Source organism: Carlito syrichta, unplaced genomic scaffold, assembly GCF_000164805.1.
Source record: "Carlito syrichta isolate Samal-C Ts95f unplaced genomic scaffold, Tarsius_syrichta-2.0.1 Scaffold311810, whole genome shotgun sequence".
NCBI lineage: Eukaryota > Metazoa > Chordata > Mammalia > Primates > Tarsiidae > Carlito > Carlito syrichta.
The window spans coordinates 420,185-433,826 of NW_007255906.1; the positions used below are offsets into that span (position 1 = coordinate 420,185).

Below are 13,642 nucleotides of genomic sequence, written 5' to 3' on the forward strand. Positions count from 1 at the left end.
ACAGGTGCCTTCGTGGACCAGCGGGGCCCGACCTGCCCCGTTAGCACATTCTTGGTCCACAGGCCTGGGACACGGGGGAGGGTGCCAAACCTCGGCTCTGGGACTCTGTTGGAGGAGAGGGGACTGAAGCCTCCAGCTGCAGGACTTTTGGCAGGCAATGAGCCGGATGTCCTGAGGCCGCCTCTCCCACCCTGGGTCCTGATCCTGCCCCGCCTGCAGGGCGTGTCTGGCGGGGCTCCCACAGGGAATGGGATGCTGCAGGATGGGTAAGGCAGGTTGTCCTGGTTATCAGCAGGATGCCAGCCCCGATGGTCCTGGCATTGACCTATCTTTGCTTCACCTTCCTGCAGGGAGGTGGTGTTCCCAAGTATATCCCTTTGGGGAGGCAGAGGCTGTCAGGCCACACATTGGCTGAACTCTGCTCAGCTCTGCAGGGATCCCCTCTGGAGGGAGGAAGGAGGAAGCGAACAAGAGAGAGATGCCTGAGCCCAGCTGCTCCCCCACGTGCCCCCAGAAAGACAGGGCCCATCTCTGGCCGCCAGAAATGCCTCCACCCAGGGCACACCCAATCTGATCACTCTCGGAATTAGCATAATCTCTTCAGTATTCCCCTCCCTCCTTGTGCCTATGAGACTGAAGCCCACATGGGGACAGGCAGGGCCAAAGTCACCAGGAGAGGTGGTAGAGCCAAGTCAGGTCCCTGGTGGCTTTTGGGAGCTCCGCAGTCAGGATGGACTGTGAGGGCCCAGGCCTGGGACTTGTCATTTGGGTCCTGCCACCCAGGCTGGATGTCCAGACACCTTCTCAAGGTGTCCAAACAGGACGCTTGCCAACTTCACAGGCAGAGAGCTGGAGCTGGCCCCAAGGCATGAACCCGGGCCATCTGGGCTGCCTACCCGCCCCAGCTCCTGGGGCCCTGCCAGCCCATTGTTCCCTGTATCCCGTTCCCTCTCTAGCCTGGTGGGTGTGCCTGCTAACCACAGGGTGTTGGCAGCCACCTGCGGTGTTCCTGTGGGTCCAGCTTCCAGAGAAGTGGCTCCTGCTGAAAGCGTTGGAGGCCTTCGTTGTGGGGCTTGGCTCCTGAGCCCCACACAGAGCTGCTCCCAGCACAGCCCTACCCCCACTCCACATCTGACCCCCTCCTAAAGACATTTGGTGAGAAGCCCTCAAGACCTCCAGCTTATCAGGGACTCAGTTTCCACATTGGAGAAGTTCCCTCAGCCCACAGGGTTGCTGGGCGCTCAGGGCACCTCTGCAGGTGGGCACTTGCTTGTGGACCCTGCATGTAAGGAAGACTTTGGTCCCCAGCCCTAGGTTGGTGCAGGGACTCATCCCAGGCCCAGGGCTGAGAGTGCTTTACAGCACTGGGTAGGGGTGAAGTGAGGTCTTGAGGGCTCAGGGAAGGATGCCTGGGTTCCCAGAGTTCCTGGGAAATGGGCGGAGGGAGGAGTGATATTTCCGGTTCTGGTGGGCACCTTGGCTGCTGTATCTGTAGAGAAGGATGGAAGAGCAGCAGGTATTAGATGTGCAGTCTAGGGCCTCTGTGTCCCAGGCTTTGCAGGGAGGGGACGTTAGCCCAATCACTGTGGTCTATTAGTTCAGCCCTCTGAAGGCAGGTTCAGCCAAACCCAACTAGGGCCACTGTGCCTTTGGCCCTGGGCCCTCAGCCCTTTGTGCCTTCCTTCCTGGATGGTGTGCATGCGTCCAGCCCACAAGGGGCACAGGGCAGTGAGGGTTCCCATCTCCATTCTGGACAGTCTGCTCCGGGGGAAGCCCCAGGAGTAGGGCAGACGTGGCCCGAGGCACTGTAAGCAAGTTGTGCACAACAGGCTTTGGCCCCTGGAAACCATGCAGCCTCAGGACCAGCAGGCCTGGAACTGTGGCGGGCAGGGCCAGCACCACGGGCTTGTTTAGTGCTGTGTGGCCACCATCTTAAAATACTTAATGATTTTGAACAAGGGGCCCCATGACTTTTATTGGCCAGTCCTGTCAGGGCGAGTGTGACGGGAGGTGAGCACCCTTCTTGCTGGCCCCAACTCCCCTGTCCCCTCCCTCCAGGGTCCCCCTGCCTGCCTTCTACTCTGTAGTCTCCTACCCTCCAGTGCCCAGTAAACTCTGGGGACATACCTGACATCTCTTGCTCCAGCCTTGCTGGAGGGGCCTGCACTGGTTGGGCCCCAGCCTGTGCTTTCCTCTCACCTCACTGAGTGCCCCAGCTGCTGGGCTGAGTGCCTAGCTGGTCCTGGGGTGCTGAGGGCTGGGCCCTGCCCTATGGCAGGAGGGGTCCGGAGTCCCTGGGGACAGCAATCCTCCGACAGAGACCCCAGGCCCTGCCCCGGCCTCCCCCCCAGGGGTGAGTAAAGAGGCAAAGACAAGTGTTCCATCTTTATTAGAAAAGAAACCAAAAAAAGGGGTGTGGGGTGAGCCCAGCCCTAAATGACCCCTCCACTGTGACACAGGCAGAGAATGGCTTATCTTGACACCGAAGGGTAGATGCGGCCAGCTGGGTGTGGGCAGGTTTACAAAGTCAGCATTTCACAGAAAGGGTGCAGAGTGCGACCAATCCACCTTCATGAGGCCAAGATGGGCCCTTCCTCTTCTGGGCTCCCATGCGGCATAGACAGCCCGACCGGGGGGCAAGGAGGACACCGTGCATGGGCTGGGCGGGCCTCGGGGCTGCATGGGAGTGGTATCCCATGTGGGCCTCTGGCCTTGCCTGGAGTCCAGGCTGAGGGCATTCAAGGCCTGGCCAGTCCCATGGGACATGGCTATGGCACTTTGGCAGCCCCCTCAGATGTCCATGTAGTCGTCGTCTTCGTCTGTCTCACTCTCCAGTGAGGAGTCTTGGCTGGATGTCTCCAGGACCTCAAGGGCTGGCTGGCACAGGCTCTCCTTTCTCACGTTGGCAGCCGACTGGGCAGAAAGGATGGCAGACTGCAGAGAGGGCCGGGCAGGCACTGGTCAGGACACCTGGACCCCACCCAGGGCCTCCACCAACCCTCGCTTTTGCACCCCCACCCCTTGCCGGTGGCCCCTGCCCAGAGCCCGAGGTCACCTTCAGCTTCTGCTTGGTCTCCTCAGAGATGCTGCCTTTGGGGGAGAGCAAGGTTGGGGTGGGCGGCGTGACAGTGATCTCAGGCGGGAACTTGGTGGCGGCTGAGGGGATCACCAGCTTTGGCATGTTGGACAGGAGGCGTGACTTGGTGCGGCTGGGCTCTGCCTTGCCAGGGTGGCCCTCGGGAGGCTGGGAACTCCCACTGCTGGGGACCTTGGAGCTGGTGGCTGTGGGGGAAGAGTTCAGGAGCTGAGCCTCACTCATAGCTGAGCCTGCCTGTCCCTTCCCAGGTCAGGCCTCAGTTTCCCTTCTGGAAGACAAAGGCACCAAGAGAGCTTCCTGCCTGCTGCATCAGACCCTGGGCGCCTTCTCTTGGCCCCACTGGTCTTGGACCTGCATGTCATTTGGCTTGTGATCCCCACCCAGGAGCACCATGAACTGTGGAAGCCCAGGGCCTGGGACACAGAGGAGCTTCCCTGAGCCTTTGCAGGGGTTTTGTGGGACTGCTGGGATCATGCTTGCATGAACTGTTGTACTCCCACAATCATCCTAGGATGCATGTCCTATTGATGTCCACGCCTTGTCACTAAGCTGGCTCTAAGCTGCCCCCAAGACACCTACTTTCCCCTCATGCTCTGAAGTGAGGGGCCATGTTTACTTGGAGCCTGTTGGTGGCTGCAGGCTGCAGTTCCAGGGCCTATCAGCCTTTAGGGAGCTGCGTGATCTGGGAAGACCCGGCTGGCCTGGCCCGTCTCCACATTCCTCTGCAGCCCCATGGCTTTAAAAGGAGTGGGGTTTACTCAGAGCCCATGCCTGGCCTCTGGGGACTGGCGCCAGGTCCTCCAGTCCTAAGTAGTTTGTGGCAGGTCCAGGCCAAGAGGAGTCCCTGAGGGGCCTGGTGGATCAGGGTGGCTGGTGGGAACGGGCCGGACACTTGGCGGGGTCTGGGATCTGAGTTGGCTGCTGGTGGGGAAGCCTGCATAGCCTAGGCCACCCCAGCTACCCTCTGCCTGCTGCTGACGTCCCTCGGATGCCTCAGTCAGGCCCAAGCTCCTCCCCACACATGCCTACCCCTTTCCTGCTGTCCTCTGGGCTCAGCCTGGACTCTGCAGTGGGCCTTAGCAGGTTACTCGTGCTCACTAGTGCCCCTCTGTGACATCAGGTGAAATGAGAGGCTCTGGGGTCCTTCTCTTCCCAGCTCCCGACACATGGCCATCCCCCAATCTCATCCGCTTGGGCCTCTTCCTTGCCTCCTCTGCTTAAACAGCACCACCCCCATCTCCTTCCCTCATCTCCTTCACGGGACCCTGTGTGGGAAGGCCAGGCACCCTCCCAGGCTGGGGCGGGTGGGGGGAATCCAGCTGGCTGCCAGCCATGAGGCAGTCCTGAGGGACCTGGAGCTGGGCTGCTCCCGATCATCTTACCCTGGCTGCAAGTGGGCTCAGCACCTGGCCGGGGGGCAGCCTCCGCTGGCCAGCAGTGTGGCTCTGCCGGGGAACCCACGAAGGCCGTCTTTACCTGCTGACTGTGCCGAGGCTCCTGCAGTGGGAAGCCAGCACCCTCTGCTACTCTTGCCAGTTCTTCTCCCTCTGTAGAGATGTGAGGTTACATAGTCACTCTATGGGCTCTTATGTGTCTGTGCCAGGTCCTGAGGGCCTGGGCTCTGCCCTGGGACACCCAGCAGGGAAGAGTGGCTGATGTGGGGGGCCCTGGACGGAGATGCTTCTCCCTTTCCACAGGGGAGGCCCAGGAACCAGCACGCATGAGTTTTCATAGCTGTGTGGGAAGGCCAGGCTGGTACTGACAGGAAACGCTCACTGCCCAAGCAGACCCTGGCGGAGGCCGGTTCCTCATCCTAGATGGCTGTATACCTGACACAGTGGGAACCACACCTGACTGCACAGTCCCCAGCCCCTTGTGAAGCACTACTGTGAGACTGTGAGAGGGCTTGTGGAGTCGGCAGATGTCCACTCTCCCCTCCGGCTCATGTGAGCAGCAACCAGAAATAAGGTCAGGCCCCAAATCCACCAACACCCCAAGGTGAATACAGTAGCACTTCAGCACTGTGGCCCCTGCCGGGCCAGACCACACCTTCTTGGCACAAGGCAGGGGCTGGGAATGGTCTCAGTTGTGCCAAGGACTGGATGAGCCCAAGGGGTAAAGGCTGAGACTGTGGCTGCCTGCCAGGCCGTTACTCAGCATCAGCCCTGCAGTGCCCAGGTCTCCACTTCCCAGGCTGTCCTCCTCCTGGCACTTGGCCAACTCCCACCACACTGGCCTCTGCTCATTGCCCATCAGCTCCTTTGTCAGGATGCCCTCCACCCTCTCCAGCAGGGGGAGCCAGGTCCCCTCCTTGACCAGCAGGAGTACCAGTTCCTGGTAAAGCCTGAGCCCCACTGGTGGCTGCTCAGGCCATAGTTTATTCTGGTAGTCACCCAGCTATTCTGCCTGGGGCTCCTGCCTGCTGGCTTCCAGGTCCCAGAGGACAGTGCCTGCCCCAATCTGGCAGAGGCCTTGTCTCATGACCCTATCCCCCCGTCACTCCCTCCCCAGCTCTAGAGTCACTATCCTTCCCATGTCTAGCCCCAGCACAATGGCCACAGGATGAGTTCCTCAGAAGGCTCCTCCTGTAGGCAGGACCAGGGCTGGACACGCCCCTCAGGCAGCTGTTCCCGAGTAACAGGGGATGGGAGAGACCACTCAGGTGAGATGGGAGGGCAAGTGTTGGTTTTCTTGCTGACACCAGTCTACTAGACAGGACCGGGTGAGGTGATCCCAGCCACCTTGTAAGGACTATGGGTGGGCCTGCAGGAAGGGGCCTACCTGGGGCTCCAGGCTGCTGAGAAGGGGTGCTAGAGCTCCCTCAATTCCCTGGGCATTGGGCTTTTTGTCTGTGGGGAGCAGGTGGCCAGGCTGAAACACTGTGTCATCAGGGTGATTCTCCCTGTTCCCCAGGGCAGGCTGATGGCCTTGGCGCCAAGTCTGAGCTGGTTGGCTCCCAGGCTGGTGTCCTGGGAGGCCCCTGAGCCTGACTCTGCCTCTCAGGACCTGCATGAGGCCCACACTTCAGGCCCCTCAACCTTGCTGGAGGGGTGTCTTGCCTCAAGTCCTGCCTTGGGGACAGCTTCTGCCCCCTCTTGCCCTACTCCACTCCTCCCACCCTAGAAGTCCTGACTGCCTGTCTAGTAGACTGGTGTCAGCAAGAAAACTAGCGCCTGCCCTCCCATCCCACCTCAGTGGTCTCCCCTCTTCCCAGTTACGCAAGAACAGCTGCCTGAGGGGAGTGTCCAGCCCTGGTCCTGCCTATAGAAGAGTCTTCTGAGGAACTCATCCCTGTGGCCATTGTGCCGGGGCTGGCCATGGGAAGAACGGTGACTCTAGAGCTGGGGAGGGAGTGACGGGGGGTGGAGTCCTAAGAGACAGAGAGGGGCCCTCCCTCACCCAGGCCAGGCACTGCTCTAGCAGCTGGAGCCAGCTGTGTAGGGAACCAGGTCCTGGTCTATGGCAGGCAGGTGGCTGGCAAATGAGATGAGTATGTGCTCAGTGGAGATGGAGGCTGGGACGGGTGGTGCCAGGGCCTCTCTGGGGAGACCCGTGAGCCCTGGTTGACCCTGAGCTCTGCCCCAGGGAGCCATGGCCTAGTCAGCCCAGTCTGGGCAGATGAGTGAGCTCCTCACTAGGGACCAGGGATGCCTGAGAGCACCCTGCCCATCTACTTGGCTGCCCTCCCCTGGGAACAGCCCGGGTCAAGGTCTTCTCTCACCAGCCCTTCTGGCCCTCTGGCACCTCAAGTACAGCATCCTGGGAGAATTCATCCTCTGATTGGCTCTCCCAGGTGGCTCAACCATTGCTCAGCCCCTACTGCCAGCTCACACTCTGTCCAGGCCAGTACTCCCCCTCATCACTGGGCACCTTTGCAGGTGGGCCCTGCCATCAACAGAAGTCACAGATGCTGCCACATTGTCATGCCTAGGAAGCCTGGAGTCAGCTCATTCCTAGAGCTTCCCTGTTCCAGAGGTTGTGGGATGTGGGTTTTGGGGGAATGTCTGTCCTAGCCTGGCACTGTAGCAGCCCTGAAGTACCCTCACTGCCTACACCCTTGTCCTGCCTGTCTTCCTTCCCAAGTCCCTGGCCTGTCCCTGCCCTTGTTCTGGCTAACTTCTGTCTGTCTCACCTGTGGGGGTGTGATGAGAACCAGCTGCATCTGCCCACCCTGCACCCAGCAAGGCCTGGTACACAGGACTTGCCCACAGGCATCCGCGGCCAAGGCGGTAGCCTTATAGCCTGCCCAGGTCAGATGCCCCAGTGCCCCAGGGAGGCCTGGTCTGGGCTGGCTTCCCTTCTTCCTATCTGCCCAGGTCATCCTTCCTTTTTATTGCATGGCTTTGTGGGGAGGAAAACAGTGACAGCAGCAAACACACTCATGATGGTGCTTCTCCCTCCCTCCTCACCATCCACTTTTACATATGGGGAGACTGAGGCACCAAGGGTCAGGTTAACAGTGGTGTCTGCTTCATGTTTTGGAAGGAAAAGAGAGTAGTGGACATAGGATGTGACAACCGGGACCACCAATGCTGCCAGTGACTGGCGAGTGGGCTGGCAGCTGCCTGTTCCTCACTGTGGGATCAGCGGCTGGAGGGCAGCCCCTGCCTTCTTCCTGTTCACACTCTCCATGCAAGGAGGACTGGCTGGTGGCAGGGGCCTGGGCCAATCTCTGCACTGGGATGGGACTCACCTGGGCCCAGAGAAGCCATACTGGGAGTGGTCTCAGGCCTATGTGGCCGGGGATTCCCAGGGTCCTTGGATGGGTCCAGGGTGGAGGCTGATGCTGAGGGAGGGCAGGTGACAACAGCCGAGGTAGCAGCCAGTGCAGGGCGAGGCTTGGTGTGAGTGTCACCAGGCCGCTGGGAAGTGTCGGCTGGCACTAGGTCAGGGGCTGTGGGGGCCACTGCTGCAGGAAAGAAGTTCTCTCGGCTGTCCTTGGGGTGCTTTGGGGTGGTGGGTGTGTCCCCCGAGGCCTGTGAGGAAGAATAAGAGGTGAGGAAGGCCACCAGGCTGCCCTGAGCCCACGCTGCCCTGCCCCCACTAGTCCACCAATGTGGTCCCACAGGCCACCCGTGTTGTCTGGTGTTGCCAGCATGGCCCTTAGGCATTACTGGACCCCACAATGCTGCCAACAAGGTCCAGTAGAGAGGCACGCTGTCAGGACACTCCTGCTACTGTCAGGACACAATTGGGGACCCAGAACTCCAGCCTGGGAGGACAATCAGGCTGTGCTGCTGGGGCTCAGTGGAGGGACTTGCAGCTGCCTCCCCTTCACACTCTATGGCATCAGCCTGGGAGGAAACAGGTAGTTAGTGTGAGAAGAGTGACTTTCCAAGGGCCACCAGTGGAGGGTCCTGTGGGAGCTGGGGGATGCTTTAAGAGCCCACCCCCATGCCCCCAGGCTTGATACCACAGCCTGCTGCCACCCTCTTCCCTGGTACCCATGCCCCAGCCAGGCCTCAGCAGCTCCTGCACAGGCCTTCAGTTCCCAGGTGAGCCAGGCCATAGGGGCTTCCAGGTTTTTGTCCAGTTCCCTCTGCCACGAGGCATTCTGGGGCTTGTTCCATGGGTCACTCCTACTCCCCACCTGCAGCCAGCCCAATGTTTGAGCCCAGCCTCAGCCCTTGGGCCCTCCCCAGCACCAGGCTCACTGGTGGCCATACCGGGCTGGCAGGACCCCCACCCCCCACCCCGTGAGTGTAGGGGAGCCACACACCTTTGGTAGCACCTCAATGCATAGGGGGGCAGTTTGCTTCCACTGACGACCCATTTCTTTGGCTGTTTTGCTAAAATGCCCTGCCCCAGTTCTGTTTGGTTCCAGAAGGGTCTCTATGGACTCTGCTATGCAGTGGGTGTCTGGGAAGAACTCCAGATGGGTACCCTGGGGCCCAACCATGTGCTGTGGGCAGGACTCCAGAGAGAGGGCAGGCAGGACAGACCTGTTTCTTGGGGCCCTGTGGGCCTGTGGCGATGCCAGCGTGAGCAGACCCTGTCCGCGTTCAGGAGTGGGCCTCAGCTGCAGTGACGGAACTGAGCCTCTAATTATGTCCAGAGCGCCCTCCAGGCGTGCGCAAAGCTGCCATGGCAACATGCCGCGAGCAAAATGGACACTCCCTGAGGGGCGGGAGCAGTGGGCTCTGATGGCCATAGCCTCCTCCTTCCAGCATGGGTCAGATGCGGGCCCAGGATGGCTGTGACCATCCCACCTGCCTTCCCAATGTGGTTCCAGCTAGGTACTAGGGCTGTGGGGTCCTGTGCTAGGGCTAGGGGTGCAGATGGAGTGGCCCTGGGGGACCTTGAGACAGCTCTACCTCTCCTTCGGCTGCCCTCCCACACTGAGATGGACATGGGGTACTGCAGGAGGGCAGAGAAACCTGTTAGGGGGCTTAAAAGGTTTCCTGGTGGCTTCTCTAATGAGAAGGGACAAAGTACAAGCCCAGCATGGAGAAAGACAGGGAGGCAAGCAATGGCTTCCTGACACTGAGCTCAGGGAGGAGAGGACTCGTGGAGAGCAGCCACCCACAGCGGCATCTTCCCTAGGCCCAGGGCAGATACAGGCAACCCACTCTACAGGGTCTAGGAAGTGGGCAGGTAGGCCAGATGTCAATGGGGAGGACCACAGGGTCGCCTCTCCTCCACATTCCCTCCGCACCCTGAGAGGGGACTGCTGGAGTCCGGCCTAGTGTCATTCAGCAGCAGAAAACTTGACAGTAAGGACACAGGTCCCTTGGCTCTGGCCACTCCGATAACCCAGCCTGTCTTTTGAGAGTCCCTGACAGAAACCTCTGACTGTCCACCACTCAGAGGCCCTGATATGCATGTGCCCCCATCAAATGGGCCCCTGCCTACCCTTGACTTCTGCCAGCTCAGCACCCCTTTCTTCTCAGGTCAGGGAGAGGAAGTTCCTTGTGTGGGACTATCATTTTATTTATTTTTATTTTTATTTTTGAGTTGGAGTCTCACTCTCTTGCCCAGGCGAGAGTGCAGTGGCACACCCACTCATGGCCACCCTAGTTTTGACCTGCTGGGCTCAGGCGATCCTTCCGCCTCAGCCTTCCAAGTAGCTGTAACTACAGGCACAGACCACCATGCCCAGCTGGGAACTATCATTTTAAGTGCCTTAAAAGTCAGAAACAGCTCTCCTCTCTCCTGAATGGTCACTCTCACCTGTCTTGCCCCACCTGGGCCAGTGGAGGAGGCAGGAGGGGTACCCTGGTGAACCAGGACCTGTATCCTGCCCTGGAGCCCTTGTAGTTGCTTGTCCCCTGGAGAAGATGCCACGCTGGGGTTTTTGGAGGCCACGATGCTATGCTGGAAGTAATATTACTCCCTGCCTACCTGGACAGTAATAAAGTGGTAGGGACCGTTGAGGGTTTGGGGCACGTCCTGCCAAGGGCTCTGGCTCTCGGCAGGAGGACCGGCTTACCTTCCCGAGGCAGTTCAAGCTGGGTGCGAGGGCTTGGGGTCCCCTTTGGGGTTGGGAGTGCAGATGAGGTGGCCCTGGGGGACCCTGAGATGGCCCACAACCTGCTTAGCCAAAGGTGTACCCCAACTCCCTGGGTTTCTTTAGACCTAGAGCCCAGGCAGGGTGTGGGGGCCTAATGCCCTATTTCACTGAGAAGCCCAGTTGGACCTTGAGAGTAGCCACCAGCAGGCTGCTGGGGAAACTGGGATGAGGCCACCTGGGGCAGTTGGATCACCCCTGGGGACAAGAGACTGCACCTACTCAAATGGCATGCCACTTATTTTCTGTCCTGGAGGCTTTTGCTTTAGATGAGAGTACCTGCTCTTTCTGCCTGCCATGCCTGCCCCCACCCTGACACCCTCCCACTGAGTCCTGATCCCACCCCTCCCATCTACTCAGTCAGCAGGACCCCTCCTTACAGTCAGACCCTGTGCCTTCCCTCGAGCCGGGCCTCTCCCATGGAGACCTCTCTCCTTCAGCCCCAGGTCCCCTTCCATATCTCCTGCTCAAGCCCTGTCTAGCCCCACCATGCCTCAAAAATAGCCCCAGCACCTGGCTTCCCAGAGCCAGCAGGTCCCCATCTTCGCTGCCCTAGCCCCTCTGACCAGCTGGCCCCTGGGAACACTCTCCTTCCTGGACAGAGCCCTGTCCTGTTCTGAGTCTCCTCTCTGTGTATGCACCCTCTCCTGGCCTCTGGCCCACACTGATGGCTTCATGGGACCTACACCAGGGTTCTGGCCTGGGCTGTCTCTTCAGGCAGCAGCCCATTGACCTTTCTGCTTACTTGGCCTCTCCCTTGAAAAAGCCTCAGACTCAACACAAGCCCAACCCTGACTCTGGCTTGAAGCCCTCCCAGGCACTTTCCAGGAAGGGGCTCTACCTACCCTCCACTATGCCACCCACTTTCTCACCATCTCTTGGACCCCCTGACCCTGGTCTAGTCCCTGCACCAACCCATCCTCTCCATCCGCTCCCTCTTCTGCTTGCTAAACACCACCTACTCTCCTAGGACACGTCACCCCCACATGGCCCCTATACAGGCTACATCTCCACCCCACCCCTCATGGCCCCACCACTTTGCTCTTTGTCAACCTGGCTCTAACATCACTTCCTCTACTTCTCTCCCAAATGGAATGAACTTTCCAGGTGAGGTCAGTTAGCTAGAGGCACGTTTCCCTGTTTATAGAAAAGGAAGCTGAGGCGAAGAGACCTCTCAGGTCACACACAAACGCATGTATAGGTTGGGTCTGGATGCTGTCAAGGCCCTTCTTACTGTGGGTGGCACCCAGCCCAGGCTGGTTCCCATGGACCTCAGGCTTGGCCGCCTCCTGCCCATCCCCCCCAGGCCCTCGCTGACCATAGGAACAGTCTCAGGTTGCATCTTGGGGCCTTGGTGTGGGGCAGGCCCTGAAAGGGGAGGCCGGCACAGGCTGGGTGGGGCTTACCTGTCTCTGGGCAGCAGCCCCGAGGTGGACCTGGCAGAACTTCACAGCCTGCTCCAGCGCAGCCTCCTCGTCCACCTGAGCAAGGAGATGCCTGAGGTCAGGGGGCCCAGGCCATGGTGGCTGGCCTTCTCTACTCCTGCCTCCTCCCTGCCCAACTGTGTAGCAGCACAGACAAGCCTATGAGCAGCGCCCATGTCTGCCACCACCTTCAGACTCCACCGACGAGCCCTCCCTGCTGTTGGCTGATCCCAGATGTCCCCTCTCAGTCCTGGCTGGGAAGCGGGGTCAAATGCTCAGCCATCTACCAGGAGGGGGTGCCAGTCCCACCACACCAGCTGCTGGTGTCAGGACCGGACACAGCCACATCTCTGGGCTTGTCTGGCCACACCAAATTCATTTCTGTGGATGAGTTATTGATGTTCTCAAGGGCTGAGGCTGGCAGGGGGACTCAGGGCTGTAACCAAGCCTTCAAATTCAGCTGAGGCCCAGCTGACAGGGGATGAGGGCAGTCTTCAGAGCTAGAACCTGTGCCTCAGGCAGGATGGAGGGCCATGTGATCAGAGTGGGAGAGGCCTTTCAGAATCCCAGGCCTGATGGTGACAGCCCTGTACTGTGCCAAGTGTGTCCCAAAGACCCAAAGCCCAAGGTTGGCACAAGATTGGGGAGGCTTGGGGGACACCCTGGATGAGTGGTGGACAGGGTGTGAGGGACACAGCCACAGTCTGTTGAGCAAGACCAGGGGAGAGGACAAGGCAGGGAAGGACCCAATTTACCAGCAAGAAAAGCAGCACTGAGATTTTTTTCCAAGTAATTAGCAAGGAAAACAAATGAAAGTGGTTTGTCTGCATGCTGGGGAGGTAGAGATATGACAGGTGCTTGCAAAAGTGGCACAGCAAATTGGCATGATTTTGGGGAAAATTGTATATCAGGAATGGTCATCCTATGTGGGCTAGTCACTGACATTCTAGGGATTCTTCCTATAGAAATAATTTTAAGTAGAGGAAAAGGTATGTGCCTGATACATTAAAATAAAAGAAAGCATGATACGAAGAACCATAGGCTCTCTGGTCACACTCAGGGCAATGCAGTCACCTTTAGATGGCAGCTACAGAAGTCTTGAAGGAAGTGCCCAAGATGCCCCTAGAGGCCAGCACCGCGGTGGGAGCAGGAGTCCTGTCTCCCTGCATTAGATGTGATGAGGCTTCTGTGATGTGGTCTCGATTCCTTTTCAGGTGGAATAGAGACTTTGTGGAGCTCACTGCAGAACTGCACAGTGAGACTAGGGTGATAATGACACCTAAAACCCACCCCAGGGGCAGGCCTGGGCCCATCTGAACAGCTGGGATGACACTCCTTGAGAACAGAAAGACAAGAGCAGGGATGCCCCTGGGATCCCTACCTACCACCAACCTGCTTGATGAGCATGTAGGTCTCAGACATGATCTTCTCTACACGGCCCAGGTCATAGGCCACGCCCTTCTGACCTTGCTGCCACACGCGGTAGGCATCCAACAGGAGCGTCTTGCCCGACTCTGTGTCCTCCAGGAGCTTCCTCTTGCGGCTGGGCCGTGGGGGTGGCTCCTCAGGGTGGCTGCCTCCCCTGGCCCCTGTGGTGGTAGTAGTGGTGGTGAT

At 59.3% G+C, this 13,642-nt stretch overlaps 1 protein-coding gene across 1 annotated transcript in view; it reads right to left on the reverse strand.

The window, feature by feature from the left end:
* Positions 1-2,373: 2,373 nt before the first annotated feature.
* The window catches only part of CABIN1 (calcineurin binding protein 1), a gene marked incomplete at its 5' end in the record, with an annotated part of 138,899 nt that continues 127,630 nt past the window's right edge, over positions 2,374-13,642 (reverse strand). Inside the window, 7 exon segments of the mRNA XM_021718084.1 lie at positions 2,374-2,934; positions 3,056-3,321; positions 3,324-3,365; positions 4,480-4,644; positions 7,791-8,073; positions 12,011-12,085; positions 13,421-13,630. Of these exon segments, the coding sequence (XP_021573759.1) occupies positions 2,791-2,934; positions 3,056-3,321; positions 3,324-3,365; positions 4,480-4,644; positions 7,791-8,073; positions 12,011-12,085; positions 13,421-13,630 (1,185 nt within the window).